This window comes from Lepidochelys kempii, chromosome 3 (genome assembly GCF_965140285.1).
Source record: "Lepidochelys kempii isolate rLepKem1 chromosome 3, rLepKem1.hap1, whole genome shotgun sequence".
Lineage (NCBI taxonomy): Eukaryota > Metazoa > Chordata > Testudines > Cheloniidae > Lepidochelys > Lepidochelys kempii.
The window spans coordinates 199,824,229-199,842,699 of record NC_136382.1 but is presented as its reverse complement, the minus strand read 5'-3'; the positions used below and the strand labels follow the sequence as shown (position 1 = coordinate 199,842,699).

Below are 18,471 nucleotides of genomic sequence, written 5' to 3'. Positions count from 1 at the left end.
TTTTGCCCCAGATCCCTAAATGGCCCCCTCAAGGATTGAACTCACAACCCTGGGTTTAGCAGGCCAATGCTCAAACCACATGCATCTCTCCCCATCTTGACCAGGGTTTTTGCAGGCTACGCAGTTCCCCGCCTACATTTTGATATTCCCAGGAAGCCAGACCGCCTAAACAGGCCAATGTCTGCACTTTGCTTTCTCTCCAAGGGCTATGATCAACATAACTGCCATAGTTATGAGTCCCACCCAGCTCTTTCGAAGAAAGCACACACATTCTAAAGGTGAAGGCATTACAGAGAAAATATATTAAAAACATTAAGAGAACCTGCAAGTATCTTAATAAGTTTATAAGAGATTAGCCATGATCGCCAACAAGGGCTCTGGTAGGAGCCAGTCCTTCAAACTCCACAAAGGGGGTTTTCGGAGTTTAACAAGCACCCCCATGAATAGTTCAGTCTTTCCTTTATACAGTATTGGGCCCTACCAAATTCAGGGTCCCTTCTGGTCAATTTTATGGTCATAGGATTTTAAAATTAGTCAGTTTCAGGCTTTCAGATGATATTTACATCTGAAATTTCATGGTGTTGTAACCGGGGCGGGGGGCTCATCCCAAAAGGGAGTCATGGAGGCTCACAAAGCTGTTGGAGAGCGGGTGACGCAGGATTGCCACTCTCACCTCTGCGCTGCCTTCACAGCCCCTCTGGACTCTGAAGGCAGCACAGCTGTGGACCTTCCTGCAACTGGGGGAGGTACCTAGACCCGTGAGTCTGATATCCCCGCAAGAGCAACTGCTCTTCCTTCCCCTGCATGACCGCTCTGAGCCCAGTTCCCCCGTCTGGGGCGCCCCCAGCCCTGCTTCTCCACTTCTCCTGCAATAGCTAGATCTCATGGGAGATGTTTGATTTCACAGTCTGTGACACGTTTTTCATGGCCGTGAATTTGGTAGGGCCCTATCTATAAAGCTTGAGCCTTTGAAATCCTGGTTTTATGTAACATTGGATCACCAGACAAAGACCCACTCCCCAGGGTTTAGCTTCAAAAGGGTGGTGTTTTGCATAACTGGGGGTGGGGAATTTGTATTTACCTTACCCTAGACGTTTCCCAGGAAATCCACTTCACACATATTGTCCCAAAAGACCATTCTTGTCTGCCACATTGTTCAGCATAGTCTTTTGATCATCTAGATGCACAATACATAACCTTTGCAAAGATACTTAAACTTAATTCAACAAGGTGTTGCAAGGATATTGCCAAAAATTGCATATTTGTTACACCGTCATCAGCATAAATGTGTGTTTGTTGCCTGAGGATCTGGTAATTTAACAATACATGCGATAGCCAAAAATCACAATCTTTGGAGATGATGGTGATTCCATAGAGCTTATTAAAAAATTAAAAAAGCATAATCTGAACTTCAGAGAATCATGTTATGTATAATTAAAATTTTAAAAGTGTATTGATTCACTATTAAAGGTGCATAGCCAGGCACCCAAAAGGAACTGCATACATTACCAAAGTCCAATCTTAAACAAGTTCTGAAATACATATCGGTCCTCAATCTTTAGATACATGTGAATCTAAAACATGTTATCACAGTTAAAGACTGTAAGAATGTATGTGCATAACAGGGCATATTTACAGTTAAATATCCAAAATGCAGGAAATACAAAAATGAAGGTTGAATATTCAGTTGTGAAACCTGAATGCTGCATTATAATTTTTTCCCCTAACATATAATTTCTTATTTTTGTTGTTGTTTTTTAAATAAGTGAAAGGGGCAAAAGTAATCTCATAATAGGCCCAAGTCTCCCAAGGTCAGCTGGGGTTTATCAGCATTATCTGTAAAACATGTTATTGTAGATTTAAGAAGCACAAGTCAGAGGAATGGCAGTTAAAGTTAAGGTCTTGATCCAGCCATGCACTTGGGTAACTTCAGGCACAAATAGTCTAATTGCTTTTAATGGGACTAAGCATAAGCTTAAGAGCTCTGCTGGATGGGGGGCCATACACAGTCCCATACATATGCTTCTATATACATCATATAAATGTTGTTTTAAAGAACGCTTAAGGCATATTAATCCCTTCCTACACCCTTGAGAGCTGTCCAGCTTCCTAGTCTCTCCAAGTTGTGTTTTTTCCTCCCAGTTTAAACAGATGCAAGGCCATTACAGCTTTCTCTCTTTCATTGGCAAATAGAAACACACACAAAATATGGGGCAGGAGGAGGAAAAGGGGATAGGAAAGTGCAGGCTAGTTGATGAAGTTTCCAAAACTCAACTGCTGCCTTAAATACTGTACATCATCAATCTTTAGATGTTTTCTTTAATTTGGGAGGCATAAGTTTACCAAGCATGTTTAGTAAACAACTTTAAAACCAAACAGACAGTGTTGCATCAGCTCACAGTTGGAATATATTCTTCATAACCATAAATGCTAGATTTTTTTTAAATGAAGAAAATGAAGGAGTTGAGAAATGCTGGTATGGCGTATCATGCTTAGTGGCTCCAGGGGTATTAAATTCTGCTGCCACTGACTCCACAAGGTATTAAGAATGGGAACCTTCCTTTTTGTCTTGATAAACACTTGTCCATACCTGCTCACCTCCCATCTTTATTTCTGCAGCATCCCACTATTGGTCTCCCTGGGTCCATAGCTTCCCCCTCTAAGTCTATCCCCAAACACAACTGCTAAAATTATCTTCCTCATCTAATCACACCACCTCACTTTCTCCAGCTGTTCCCCCCCCCCCACACACACACACACCAAATTTAAATGTCTAGTTCTCTCCTTCAAGGCCATGTATTGCTCCAGCCTACAACTGGATAACATTTACATTATCCTTTTTAGTCCCCTTCTCTGGGTATGTCTACATGGCAATTAAAAACCTGCAGCTGACCCATGTCAGATAGCTCGGGCTTAGGGGCTGTTTAATTAGAGTGTAAACGCAGGCTCAAGCCCAAAAGTCAACACTGCAATTAAACAGCCCCTTAGCCCAAGCCCCTTAGACCGAATCTGCTGGCATGGACCAGGTGCAGGCTTCTAATTGTAGTGTAGACATATGCTCTGCAACAGAGATGCCAACCTCGATGCCCCTTTGACCTCAATTTCGCACTCCCATCTTCTTCCTTTCACCCCTCTATGAATGGAATGGCCTACCAACTTCAGTATGTCAGGACTCTACCCGCTCCTTATTCAAATTCCTTCTCTTCCACAATGCCTACGAACATTAACCTGAAGTGGTAAAATGCCCTCTGTACCCCCAAACACACACACACACACAATTACAATGTTTAATAGAATCTAAGGGCTTGTCTACACTGCGAAGTTGTCGACAAAACTTTTGTCTTTTATGGGTACCATCAAAAATATAAAGGGAAGGGTAACCACCTTTCTGTATACAGAACTATAAAACCCCTCCTGGCCAGAGGCAAAACCCTTTCACCTGTAAAGGGTTAAGAAGCTAGGATAACCTCACTGGCACCTGACCAAAATGACCAATGAGGAGACAAGTTACTTTCAAAGCTGGGGGGGGGGGGTGAAGGGGAAACAAAGGGTCTGTCTGTCTGCGTGATGCTTTTGCCGGGAACAGATCAGGAATGCTCTTCAGAACTTCTGTTAAGTTAGTAAGTAATCTAGCTAGAAATGCATTAGATTTCCTTTTGTTAAATGGCTGGTAAAATAGGTTGTGCTGAATGGAATGTATATTCCTGTTTTTGTGTCTTTTTGTAACTTAGGGTTTTGCCTAGAGGGATTCTCTATGTTTTGAATCTGATTACCCTGTAAGGTATTTACCATCCTGATTTTACAGAGGTGATTCTTTTACTTTTTCTTCAATTAAACTTCTTCTTTTAAGAACCTGATTGCTTTTTCATTGTTCTTAAGATCCAAGGGTTTGGGTCTGTGTTCACCTATGCAAATTGGGGGTGTAGGGCTTGGGGGAATATTTTGGGGGGGAAGACGTCTCCAAGTGGGCTCTTTCCCTGTTCTTTGTTTAACACGCTTGGTGGTTATGCTTGGCAGCATAGGGTTCAAGGACAAGGCAAAGTTTGTACCTTGAGGAAGTTTTTAACCTAAGCTGGTAAGAAAAAGCTTAGGTGGTCTTTCATGCAGGTCCCCACATCTGTACCCTAGAGTTCAGAGTGGGGAAGGAACCTTGACAGGTACTTAAAAAAGCCCCCCCGCGAAAGACAAAAGTTTTGCCGACGCAAGGGGCAGCATGAATGCGGCTTTGTTGGCCGGAGCGCCCTCCTGCCGACAAAGCTAACGCTGCTCATGGGGCTGGAAGTATTTTGTCGGCAAAAGCCACCCAAAAAAGAGCGTTTACACACACTAAAAGCCCTTACACACACTAAAAGCATGGTGTAGATAAGCCCTTAGTTACCATCATCTTCCAGGCCTCCTCTTTATCTTTTACATTGTAAGGCTCCAGGGTAGGGACTGTTTTTGTGCCTTTTCTGCTGTGCCATTACTCCTAATATTTGCTATATTCAAGAACAATTTTCCTTTTCCTCTTTACAAAACAGAAAAAAAAAATCTATTTAACATCAAAATAGCTTCCCCACCCCCCCGATGAGTTCACCTTATTCACTGCTTGTTCAGCCCAGTATTTGGATTAATACAGCTGTACCTTGGAGAAGAGAAAATACATGAACATTTAGAGCACTATTAATGCAACTGATTTTGCATATTCTAAAGACTACAAAGCATTTTTCACCTATTTTTTCATAAAAGGGGATTTATAAAATGTGTTAAGCATGAAATCAAAATATGAGCAGATAGAAGCAAGAGATGATAGAAACTGCATTTTGAATGAAATGAAGATATTTTTACAAGCATTTTTACAAGAAAGCAGCATAATTTAATGAGTTTAGCAAGACTTTGTTAAACTGGTGCACAACTTGATATGGACACTTACTTTTCTTTACAAGTATCTTATTTCAGTTTAGATCAACTCTGTAAGGAATTGATTTAGCTTAAGTCAATTTCTTGCAGACTTAAGCTAAAACCAAACAAGCCACTCCTAAATTAAAATAGAAGTGCATACACACCGTTTTGCACCAGTTTTGCTACAGTCTGTTTAAAAACACCTCTTTAATGAAACTGGTGCAAATTTGGAGGCAGACATGGTGATAGTTTTACAACATTAAGAGTAGCTGCTGTCAGAGAGTTCAAAAAGCATGGGCGGTGTGCATATTATATATACGCCTAACCAAAATCAAAAACTAAGGTGTTTGCTACTCAGTTTCTGCTTGGGGTTTGCAATTTTGGTTTATACTAAAAAGAACACATACACTTCCCTTGCTCACTAACAACAACAACATCACATAGGGAGCACTGCCCATAGGTTTATTAACATGCAACATGTGAGTAAATGCATCTGATACCCCTACATACCAGACAATGAGTCTTCTAGTAGCAAAGGCTCATTAAGAAAGAAGAGCAGCTACCATGGCACCAACCGGTCTACTAGAAAACAGCCTGAAGAGTGTAATTGTGTGTTTGCTGATTTATATTAATCAATTTCCAGTTTGTATTTACATGCACTTCATCTGGTTGCCTTTTTTTTTTTTTTTTTAAATAATTTTAACCATCTATTGCTGTCATTGTGTAATTTCTTTTGGGTCTATATCACTTAATGCGCAGAGCCATGATTACATGTAGGGGACTTTGTGGCATGCTTTGTTGCGGTGCATATCTGTCTTCAGCACTTATCCTTGATAATCCTCCTTTCTTCTAAAATAAAATAAAAACCAAGTATGGCTTAATTGGTAGCAGGATTAGGCCCAATGCAAATTTTGTCACTGCCTTCAGTGTGACCACAATGAGTGTCCTTCCAGCCCTGCCTTCTCCAGCATGGAAATTCAGGCATGCTTTCCCAGCTGTCCAGGAAAAGAGCATTGTTTGCAGGGTCACCTCTGCACCCTATTTGAGTCTGCGGACAGTAACTCCCCAGTCAGCACTGGGAGTTAATATTTGTCCTGCTAGTCCAATGACGGTGCTATGGCTTCACACTCAATTGGGCCAGTTCATTTTGTTCTCACCTAGAGGGAGGGGGAGAACATTAGACATACAGCTTCACAGTGGAGCTGAACAGTGGGGGAAGGTGGTCTGCTCAGTGTCCCGTGCCAGAGCTGGATACGAAGCCAGGCTTCCAGCAGCAGTGTGCTGCTCTCAGGGTCCATCAATAGTGCAGCTGGGAGTGTGCTTCCCAGCTCTGACAGACAGAGATGCTCTAGCCCCGCTCAAGCTAGTGCTCTAAAAATAGCTGTGTAGCTGGGGGCAGCACAATGGGATAGCAGCCTGAGTACAAACAGGCCGGACTCCTGCATACATACTTGGGCTCCTAGCCCAAGCAGTCACCCGCACTACTCCCTGCTATACTGCTACTTTTAGCATGCTAGCTTGAGCAGAGTTAGTGCATGTCTGTCTACCCGCACTGGTAAGTGATGTACAGATTGTATAGGCATGTAACCAAAATAAAAAACTTAAGTACTTGCTACTCATTTTCTGCTTGATTTGCTATTTGGTTTATATTACAAAGCAAACAAATACTTCAGTTGCTTACTAACAACAACAGGTTTCAGAGTAACAGCCGTGTTAGTCTGTATTCGCAAAAAGAAAAGGAGTACTTGTGGCACCTTAGAGACTAACCAATTTATTTGAGCATAAGCATCCGATGAAGTGAGCTGTAGCTCACGAAAGCTTATGCTCAAATAAACTGGTTAACAACAACAAAATCACCAAGGGAGCACTATCCATATGCTGGAATTCAAATCGTCAGGGCTTTCCTTTGGTCCACAAGGTAGTAAACATAAGTTGAAGGTAGGGTGAAGGGGGAAAAAGTTAAGGGGCCAATTTAACTATTTCACAAACCATTTTTAAAATCCTGCTTGTTTTCAGAAAGATTGAACTCAAACAAGAAATGTTTGCGGGGTTAATTGCACACAAATAGAAACCGATAGACACCAAAACATTTCAGATGGCAAAAAGGGTCATTTTGAAACTGTTTCCATGAAATCCACAATAAAAAGAATCTGAAATAACCAAGTAGCATATTCACCCCTATCAAGTCCAGAGGAACAGTTCCCACAGGGGAGAATCCTCCAATTAAGCGCCAAAATCATAGTAAGAGGGACATTACCTCAAATACTGGTATTTACAAAAACCTCAGTAGCCGTTTTTTTCCGCCCAAAATCTTGCCATTCTTCATTGTCTCCAGATCCTCAACTGTGTAAATCAACATAGCTCCCCTTTGGAAAAGCTGCACTTATTTACATCAGCTGAGGATCTGGTCCAATACATCTCAACATAAAAATCCTTTTGAGCTCAGTGCATTGCCCTTATTATTACCTGGACGGATGTCAGGATAGGCTTCTATGGGCACAAGGTTCTGAAGATTCAGAGCAGGCTGCACATCGGGGACAGAAGGATGGTGAAGAAATTTGGCATCATGTGACCTCCAGAAGAAAAAAGGGGAACGTCCATGTACCAGCAGGGCAGATACAGGTAAGTAACTGTTTTCATGTTCTCTCCACAGGTACTAATGCGGAGAGTGGACCAGATGATACATCTGAGGGAAGGGAGCAGAAGGAGACTCCGCCGATTGGAAGGCATGGGATGCACTGTCCTAGGGTTGGGGGTTCTTTGAAATATGTTAGAATAGTCTGAGGAAATCAGCTGTCAAAAGCAGCCATAGCCATGACAACCAGGATATTAGTGACTCTCCCCAAGTACGCAAATGAACTGAAGGAGGGAGTGATGAGTGGCTGATTCTCTCTTAAGTCACAATGTTACTGCTGGTGGTAGCTTGTCCAGGGTGGCCACTCTCCTTACAGTGTGTATGAAAATCAAGGTGGGCCATTTCCGGTGCGGATCCGGGTTTTCTCACACCCCGCCCCAAACACACAGTGAGTTTGTGTGTGGGGGGGGGGGTGAGAGGACCTGGATTTGTGCTGGAGGTGACCCACCTTGATTATCGTGTACATTGTGGGGAGAGTGGTCGCTTTGGATGGGCTGTTACCAGCAGGAGAGTGAGTTTGTGTGTGTATGGGGGTGGGGGGGGTGAGAAAACCTGGATTTGTGCTGGAAATGGCCCACCTTGATTATCATGCACATTGTAGGGAGAGTGGTCACTTTGGATGAGCTATTACCAGCAGGAGAGTGAATTTGTGTGTGTAGTTTTTGGAAAAGGGGGTGGTGGTGAGAAAACCTGGATTTGTAATGGAAACGGCCCACCTTGATTATCATACACATTGTAAAGAGAGTGGTCACTTTGGATGGGCTATTACCAGCAGGAGAGTGAGTTTGTGGGGGGGGGGGGGGGGGGAGGGTGAGAAAACCTGGATTTGTGCTGGAAATGGCCCAACTTGATTATCATACACATTGTAAGGAGAGTGATCACTTTAGGTAAGCTATTACCAGCAGGAGAGTGGGGTGGGAGGAGGTATTGTTTCATGGTCTCTGTGTATATAATGTCTTCTGCAGTTTCCACAGTATGCATCCGATGAAGTGAGCTGTAGCTCACGAAAGCTTATGCTCAAATAAATTGGTTAGTCTCTAAGGTGGCACAAGTACTCCTTTTCTTTTTGCGAATACAGACTAACACGGCTGTTACTCTGAAAAATGTTTCTACTCAGGCAGCAGCAGGGAGCAGTAAATGTGTACTGTGTGAGGGGTGGAGGTGGAGAGGAATCAAGCTTTTCCAGTGGTCAGATTTTCTATAATTCCCAAAAAAACAACATACAAACACAAAACACAGGTTGGAGATAATTTCACAAACATATTAATTAGCATCTGAAATTTGGTTCAAATTCTCCATAGCAGGTTAACAAAAAAGGGTTCCGAAAAATGGTGAGACACTTGAGGTACAGACTCTGTAAAATAGAAAATTCTGACGCAACCTTAGTCTGCTACTGAGAGACCGTAAAAAAGCAGGGAGGTAAAATGCATATTCTAAACTGCTAGGCACAGAGATTAACCTATCTGGTTGTCCCAATTATGGTCCAAATTCTCCGCTGGTGTAATCTGGCACAGCTCCAGTGACTTCTGTGGAGCTGCACTAATTTACACCAGAGAATTTGTCTTTATAGATCTGTGCCTGCAGATTTGTCACAATGGAAAAACAGCTCTAAGCATGCAGTGACATTACCTTCAAAATTAATTCAGGCCAGTTTTTTAAAAATAAATTTATTAAGAATTTTTTCCATAAAACATTGGAAAACATTTATGTTTTCCATAAAACATATCATAATCAATGCAACCATGTAATCAGAATCAAGCATTTCTGTTATAAGCAGGCACAAAAATACAAAAAAAAAAAGGCATAAGTACACTGTTAGGTGAACTATATGTTATTAGACTACATACTTATCCTGTACTTCTGGAAAAAGGTAAAATGGAGTAACTATTTTCTGATACCAAATTTGAACAGAAAAAAGATAAACTACTGTTGTTTCTCTTTGGCCTATCTACAAGACATTGAACAAAAGTTGGTTGTTTCAAAAATCTTATGGTGCCGTCATTGCCAACAGGAAGAAGAATACTGAATGGATATTTGAAATGTAAGAACTCATCTTCAGAACTCAAATGATTTGCTAAAATATCAGAACCGGTGTCCAGAGATAACTAACTGTTTATACTTACAAGGCAGATGTGGCCTACATAGTTATATGAATATGTAGCTTTTTAGAATATGTAGGGGAAAAGTATTACAGTAAATGTATGCATAATTCATACATATTAGACACATTAATATACATACAAACATGCTTTAAGTGAACTTTGAGGGAGTCACTTTTTCAAGAAGAGTGCTACTATCAGATCTCTCAACAATAATACACACACTTAGCATACAGTAATATGCTCATTTATTTCTGTACCTTTTTCTTAAAATATATATTTAAACAAGAAACAAAGAATAGTATTGAATCTTTCCATAAACTTTGTTTTCTTATTTACATTGTAATATTCCATTATACACAAAGTAAAGACTGCATTACGGTACATTATCTTTATATAGCTTTTTTGTAATACATACAGCTTGAAGCTATGTAACATCTTAGCTTGGGAAGAGAGATACAACTTATATTATAAGACTATTTAAAAACAATTCTGGCCATAATTTTGCTCTAGATTGTTTCATTGAAACCATTCTTTGTCAAAGAAAAATGCCCCACACAGGGGATGAAGAAGCAGTGTTTAAGTCACCACTGGATCCACTTAAACTTAAAAGAAATGTACAAACCACAATCACTTTTGCATTACCACACAACTATCTCTGAGGCCCGTTACTTCCTAATTTAGAACATGAATGACAGTTACTACCACATCTTTAAATTAGTTTTTTTCCATAGTTTTAGGGCATTATTTTTTAAACTGTAAACAATGAAGATTTAAATGCAACATTAATCATACATTATCTTCACCCACCTGCACAACTAGGAAGAGTTCTGATTTGTTTGGGAGAAAAATGAGCATGCACACACCCATTCACACAAAATGAGTATAAATCACAGCCGCATTTATCTCAAGTTATGGTGCACGTGGTTGCAATAAAGAGTATAAAATGAGAGTAAAATTCCCAACATCTGTTAAAACACAAAAGAGCTTATTGTACAAAATGTCATTCACATTCTCCGTATTGAGCTGAGAAGTTAGTTATTCAGTTTGCTGGGGTCTCCAGCCGACAGACTCCTCCTTCGATTGCCACAGACTGCCCTGCCACAGCTCCAGGAGGAAGTCTCGAAATGTGAGTCTGTGAAAAAATTGTGAGAACTTTAGCAATTGCGGAAAAAACTGAGAGAACTGAAAGCAGGTGGAATCGCTGGACACAAAGACATCTTAAAAAGCCCACAATGTTTAGATTGTTCAATATGAACATATATACATGCAAATTACAACACAACTGAAAAAGCTGCAGACCGGGAACGTTTAGTATAAAGAGGACATTAATTAATAGGAGGGGACATAGTAGACGTATGCAAAATAATAAACAGTGCAGAGCAGGTAAATTGGGTGCTGCAGTTTACCCTACCTACTAAGTGAACAAAGCGACTTCAGTAAAGTTGACACAAAATTAAAACTGATAAAAAGAAAATATGTTTTTGCACAATACATAATCGATATGTGCAGCTCCATGAGAGAAGACATCATTAATGCCAAAAGCTTAGAGGATTCAAAAAGGGTTAGAACTTAATATGTTTGTAGGACACAAACTCATGCTTCAAAGCTTAAAGCCAACTTTAACTGATGAATAAGTTAGGATGAAATTCCAATGTGTACTTTTTTGAGAGAAGAGTTAAACTGCAAAAATGTTTTGAGAAAAAAAGTATGGTCATGACAGTATTTCAGCAGGAAAGATCAAAACATCTGTATGAGAGTTTAGTTTGTCAGATTGCTAGACGGATTTAATATATTATTCTCTATTTATATTCCGGTAATGCGTAATGGCCCTAATGATATAGGAAGACACCATCCCTACCACACAGAGCTTGTTATTACTGGTTGTAAAACTGCACTACAGGACAGCTAAATATATTTTCCATATATTACTTTTCAATGTTAGTAATTGCCAAAGTTATCAAAGTGATATTATACAATTATGAATGGAGGAGGATACACCATTAAGCTGTGGTCCAACTATGAAAAAATTTGAGAAACTCTGTCTTGAGTCATCCCGTCCTCTATTTCTGAAAAGTATCTGTTTATTGGTTTTATATTGGCAAACACTGTTATTCATTATATCCAAAGGCATGTGTGAGCCCTGTTGTGTGATAAGGAGTGGTACTGCTTCAGTTTATTGTTTGTCTATTGTTTTACCTTCGAGGGAGTCACATAAAGCCTTATAAAGAATTTACAACTTGACACATACCATTCTTCATGTTTAATGGTGTCTAGTTACTCCTTTTACCATGTGTTTACTGGGGTTATATAATTCACATTGCTCATAACAATAGCTTGACATAATGGTTATTTCACCTCTTCAGTCCGTATTTGTTGTGCTCTATTTTGCAACTGCAGAAGATTTGTTTTGTACAGTCTAGTCTAATTTCCTACCAAGGAGGACAGATCCGTAAGTACTGAAGAAATTTCTTTATTTTCCAGTGCATACTTCATTGTAAATGGGCAATGATAAAGACTTTACAATACCAAACATGTATATAAGCGTATTCTGCCTTATTGTTAGTGCTGTGTTACTGTTACATGTAACCCATCATTGTTTCCATATGTAGCATTGTTATATGATATCGGCATATATTTTGGTCCACATGGTGTTGACTCTGCAATATAATAATGCTACATATTGAAATAATCGTGGATTACATGTAGGGCCAGATGGCTAAAGCAGTGCTTGGTGCACTGGGAGAGGTGTCACAGCCAGCTTGCTACAACCCTTCTGCCCACACCTCAACCCCAGAGCTGCTGGTTTGGACTCTGCTGTAACTTTAAAAAGCCTCAGGGCTACTCTACGGTCTGTTCTACACTACAGAGTTAGGTCAACTTAAGCTGCCTTGCGTCAACCTAACCATGAAAGTGTCTACACTTAAATTTTGTTCCCACCGATGTAACTGTTCTGCTATGTCAACTTAACTCCACCTTCACAAGTGGTGTAGAGTCAAGTTTGATATAGTCAGGTTGACCCAGTGTTAGCGTAGAGACTGTGTTGCTTATGTTGACTGTTAATGGCTTTCAAGAGCCATCCCACAATGCCCCACACTGACAGGACAATTAATACAAGTGCTCCTGGTGAGGATGCGCACTGCCAACACAAGGAGCAAAGCGTAGAGACGCACAAGTGATGTAATTATTACGGCGGCTGTGTGCCAACGTAAGTTAGGGCAACTTAATTTTACAGTGTAGACATGGCCAAATCCGCACTGGATAGTAACAGCACTCCCAGAGGCTTAGGGTAGGTGAACAGTTACTGTTGTCTAAACTACAAAGATTTTGTCAGTATAGCTATAGCAGCAGTGCCCTCAGTGTAGATGCACTGTATGCTGACAGGAACTTTTCTGCCAGCATAGCGATTTGCCTCCCTGAATGTTAGCTACGCCAACAGAAGTACTCTTCTGCAAGTACTGTGTCAACATTAGGGGTTTTGCCGGCATAGCTATGTCAGCTAAGGGGTGTGGGTTTTTTCATACCCCTGATCGACATAGCTATGCTGACAAAACTTTGTAGTGTAGCCCTCACATCACACTGCCAGAGAATCACCAGCATGCACTGTTCCTGCAATACCATCATCTATTCCATGTGCTAGAAGTTAGGGAGGAGGATAGCAGTTTCCCTGGCTATTATTCCACTCAGATTCTTTAGCTGTACTCTTAAGGCAGCTTTAAGGTTTTTTTCGTGCCAGGACAAGGATCAGGTCTGTAATGCTCATGCAATACGATTATCTGTAGCGTATACTGAAGTTGCAAAAACCGATACACTGAAGACAAAGTCCTCATTTTCCATATGTGCAGATTAAAGCCAATCACTTAATTCTGGGAATTTTATTATTTCATAATAGTTAACTATATAACAGGCTCAGCCGCTTAAATTTCATTGCCAGATATTCTGGTATATTTTGCATTAGATGAAGGGACTTAGGCAAAAAATTTACACCTATTTTGCCAGTAGTCTCATTATAAAATGGTGAGCTTTTTTTTTACTTTTAAAAAAATTTATTTTTTACATTATGGGCTGGATTCTGCCAGTCTTCCAAGTGCTGAACTCTCAATGCTAGTTCAAGCTTCAGAAGAATAAGACTTGCAGGATTAGACTTTATTTCTTTATTTCTGTTTTAATCGGGAGAGATGTCACTGGCATGACCCATCGGCCTCAAACTTGGGTCACAGGAGTAGCCATGCTTCAACTCTCCACTTGGGAGCCTGCTGACAACTCCTAATCCAGGACCCCTGGAGCCCAGTTTGAGGCTCCACCTCTGATGTTCCATTGGTGGTGTCCTAGAGCAGCCAATTGGCCCGTTGGCCCTATTTAAGCGAGGAACAAGAAACTGTCCGAACAACTGAGCTCCCCCCAGCTCTGGACTGTGTGCCTCCTACTCCTGATCCCCCAGCTTAACTTCCTGGTGTCCTGACCTGGCTTGGATCCTGACCTCTGACTTGTGGTTCTGACCTCTGGTTTGTCTTCTGCCTCTGAATCCCTAGTATCTTGACCCAGCTGACTCTTGACTCCCAGCTGTGGACTCCGGCTCTGACCACTAGGTCTGGTTACCTAGGACCTCGCCCTGACAGTCATTTTATAAAATAGAATGTCTTGTAACTGCTCCACTGCTAGTGGGAGGCTAGACGGTGCAAGCCTTATTTATGTTGCTGTGCACTTACTAGACCCCATAGTCCCATTAATCTTAAAAGGTCCAAGGATTGCACAATTTAACACACTGTGAGGTGGTATGTTTTGAAAGTCTGTAAGTCTAAAAGATAAAACAGTAATAACATGTATCAGTTGAGCAGAATGTTATTTAGAACCTTAACCACAATTCACTGTAACGACATTCTATATTCCAGAGGCACGGCCTCTTTTAACCCCCTCCTTGATAAGGTTATCCTGGTGTCTGCTCTTAGGTGGTCTTCTTTTCAGTTAAATGACAGAATCAGATTTAATTAAAAACATTTTTAAGGTTTTCATTTTACTGGTTCAACTTTGATCCTTAGCCCTCCTACGTGATATATGAGCATCTTTCTACTTTTAGAACAATTTTGATCGAGATCATGATTTAACACTTCAAGAAGAGAGGGTTCCCTTCAAATCTCCTATGGTTCCCCTCAAATGCAACTGACAATTTTTGGAACTATTATTTCAGAGTTAACCTTCCATTTGTTTAAAAAGATTTATAAGAATAACGGGTAGAACCAAATTTGCAAATATCTTTTTCGGAGGTCTATTTAAAACCCCAAATAAAATTAGAGCTATCATGTAAAATCAATTTTCTTAGTAGTATGCAGTAACAGTCTTTACTCAGTAGAAGCATGCTACTGATCACACAATATGATACCACAGTCAATGTGGCTCAGTGGCCTAATCTGAATCAGACATCTATTATGAAGTGGAGATGGTCATGGCAGAGTACACTATTGGAACGAAGAAATAGTACAGTATGAGGCATGGATGCCCACAGATTCTGCCAAGTGGCACAAAGGCAAATATTTTTTACTAAAACAGAACCACCAAAATTTCTTAGGCCTGCAGTAGGATATTTATTCATTCATTATAAAGGATTCGATTTTTGAGACATGATTTTTCTAACCCAAATAAACGGTGGGCACAATTAATAAAATTTGTGCTTACCTGCTTACCCCACAAATCAGGTAAAGTTAGATGCCTCAATACACCCACAAACAACTGCAGGTGAAAACTGAGAGGCTGGGTTGAGTTACATATTGAAAATCACTCTAAATATACTTATTATTTCTAACGACAGCAGCTGGCTCTTGAATATGAAACCTCAATGAGAATTTGAATAGATTTTTCAAAACACAAGAACGTTTTAACGGATAATCAGTAAATTTGTATCTCAGATGTGTTATTTAGACACAGGCACTCTATTCCACTTTTTTGACTATGAAAAGGATTTCCAGTACATAAAAACCTAAAGTACACCTCCAAAATCTGTGTATCTCCTTACTGAACTACAACACACATGCAAATGCATGTATAATCAAAATCCTTGCATGTGTCTTGACATATAAACTTTTCTCATCATCTCTTTATCTTGCATGCAACTCAGTATCAAGTAATAAATGAAGTACTATCCGATTTTATGCATAACATTTCATGTCACTTTTACTCAAAAGCAAGTAACTATTATGTCAAACAGAAAAAATATTAAGATGACTTTTTAAAGAGAAATAAGGTCACAATATTTTATTTTTAAAATATCCATAGCTATTTCATGTTGTATGAAAGAATAGATTTGAAGTGCTATACATTTTATATTCAATTAAACTCCCAAATGACCTTTTAAGATTAGACTCTCATCAACCCTTATTCTTAGGCATAACAATTTACACTAAATACATGTCTCCTTTGATTTTAGTAAGATTTTTCAGACTCAGCCACCTTACTTGTATAGTTTGTTACTTTTTTTTTTAATAAATAAATACCCCCTACACTACACATTTTTAATTCTTGCTGGATTTAGGCTTGTATGGAACACAACAGGACAGGAGAGCGTTTAGTTAGATTAGATTGTACCTTTAGCTTTGCAAATGGAGGGAACCTAGATCTGGGGTGGGGGCACAAAAAAAGCATAGGAATAGAAAACAAGTTCCACTCCCTTCTTCCAACCCCATGGAAGCTTCTCTGTTACTGCACTGTGGATCAACAGGCAGGGTTGCCAACTTTCCAAAAGCAGAAAATGGAACACTCTTGCCCCACCCCTTCCCTGTGGCCCTGCCCCTTGTCACTCCATCCCCACTCCCTCCGTTACTTGCTCTCCCTACCCTCACTCACTTGCTCATTTTCACCGGGCTGGGGCAGGGGATTGGAGTGCAGGAGGGGGTGAGGGCTCTGGCTGGGGCTGAGGGCTCTGGGGTGGGGCCAGAAATGAGAGGTTCAGGGTCCAGGAGGGGGTGAGGGTTCTGGGATGGGGCCAGGGATGAGGGGTTTGGAGTGCAGGAGGGGGCTCTGGGCTGGGGCCAAGGGGTTTGGAGTGTGGGTGGAGGCTCAGGCTGGGGTAGGGGTGCAGGATACGGTGAGGGATACAGAATCTGGGCGGCGCTTACTTCAGGTGGCTACCGGGAAGCAGCGACATGTGCCTTCAGCTTCTGGGTGTAGTTGCGGCCAGGGGGCTTTGCCCACTGCCCCAGCCCACAGGCGCTGCCCCCACAGCTTCCGGCCAATGGGAGCTGCGGAGCCGGCGCTCGGGGCAGGGTCAGTGTGCAGAGCCCGCTGGCTATGCCTATGCCTAGGAGCCAGAGGGACATGTCGTCTCTTCCCAGGAGTCACGCAGAACCGGGTAGGGAGCCTGCCAGTCCTGCACCAATCGGACTTTTAATGGCCAGGTCCTTTTACGACCAGATGTTCCAGTCAAAAACCGGACACCTGGCAACCCTATCAATAGGAGACAGATTAGGGGCAAAAGGGACAGCCTGTCAATATAGTACATGCCTCACTCTTCCTGTTGGGAATATGCAGAATAAGATATTAACTCTGTGAGAATCATTTTACTTTGGTGTCCCCCTTGAAATGAAATCCGCTGGATGAGGTTGGGAGGGCCATATAGAAGCATGGCTCCCAAAGGAGAACGGCTGCTATGTGGACAAGGAAGAAAAGCAGCAGTACTGGACCTCTATGGGTTTAGAGTACCAAATCTCATGTATAATGAAAGAGAAGGAGCAGACAAACATCACTTGAACTATTTTTGTAGGAAACTGGGAGCTGAAGCTTGCACTGGTGTTTTATGTTCTTGATTTTTTGTAATAACTACCAAAACCCTGCCTGTGTAAGGTAGCATCTGTTATGATTTGCTTTTGAACTCTCCCACTCCTCTTAAAGCCCAAACCAAAGGGTAATCTTTCTGGCCTGGAATAATTGTTAATTACGGTAAGAACATTATATGATTTCTTCTTTTGGATCAAATGTATCTTTCAAATCTGAATTACTTGGCTTTAGGATTAATTTTTTTCTTAAACTACACATGTTGTGCCAAGAACATTGCTATTTGGTGCCCCATTTGATAAAGTATTCTGACATGACTTGAAAGGTGAACTGAACTAGCTAATATGACAAGCATTTATTAAAGTCTTTAAAATAAAAAGACCAGTTTAAGTGCTCTCCAAAATGATGTCACTTGGCCTTTTTTGTGCATATAAAAGTAATAGTTCTTGTCAATGATTAGCTCATTTTTTTCATTAAAGCCATAAACATAATGTGAAATGAATATGAGTAAGCCAAAAGTAAGACAGAGCTGCATGAAAGACAGAGTCCATCACAAACTGCAAACCAGCATATAGTGTAAATTATGATCGTGCATAACGACCGTATGACAGCACATTCAGTACTTGTGCAAACCTAATGAATGCCTCACTTATTTTTCAACTAATTTACCATACAGGGGAAAGTGTGTTTTGGTTAGAATATTTTATTTACAGAAATATCATTCTGATATCCAGTACATTTTTGAGAGCTGGAACAGTATCATTAAGAATAAGCAAATCAAGAATAAAATGCACTGAATTTCATTTGCACTCTGCCACCTTACTTATTAGAGAAAAAAATTGCCACATCAATTTACTGTATACAAATCATAAATAACCTATGGGAAATGAGGTTAGAATTCTAAGTAGACCTTGAGTTAATAAGGAAGTCAAGAGAACGCCAACAAAAAAAAGGAATCTACAAACTGAATATAGTGATTCTAGACTATTTTTACATTTTAAAATGTTAGTACAACACATTAAGATGGATTGATATACATTAAGATAGTTTCTAAAGTAAGTGTTGTAATCCCTCTCAGTTAACTGTACTTCC

The 18,471-nt window shown here is 40.6% G+C and overlaps 1 protein-coding gene across 10 annotated transcripts in view; it reads right to left on the bottom strand.

Moving 5' to 3' along the window:
- Positions 1 to 9,204: 9,204 nt before the first annotated feature.
- Positions 9,205 to 18,471, bottom strand: part of TASP1 (taspase 1) — a 157,464-nt gene continuing 148,197 nt past the window's right edge. For all 10 annotated transcript variants that reach the window (XM_073339577.1, XM_073339587.1, XM_073339580.2 and 7 more), the window contains one exon: positions 9,205 to 10,750. In XM_073339577.1, coding sequence (XP_073195678.1) covers positions 10,658 to 10,750 — 93 coding nt within the window. In that variant the 3' untranslated portion in view covers positions 9,205 to 10,657. The remainder of the gene's footprint in view (positions 10,751 to 18,471) is intronic.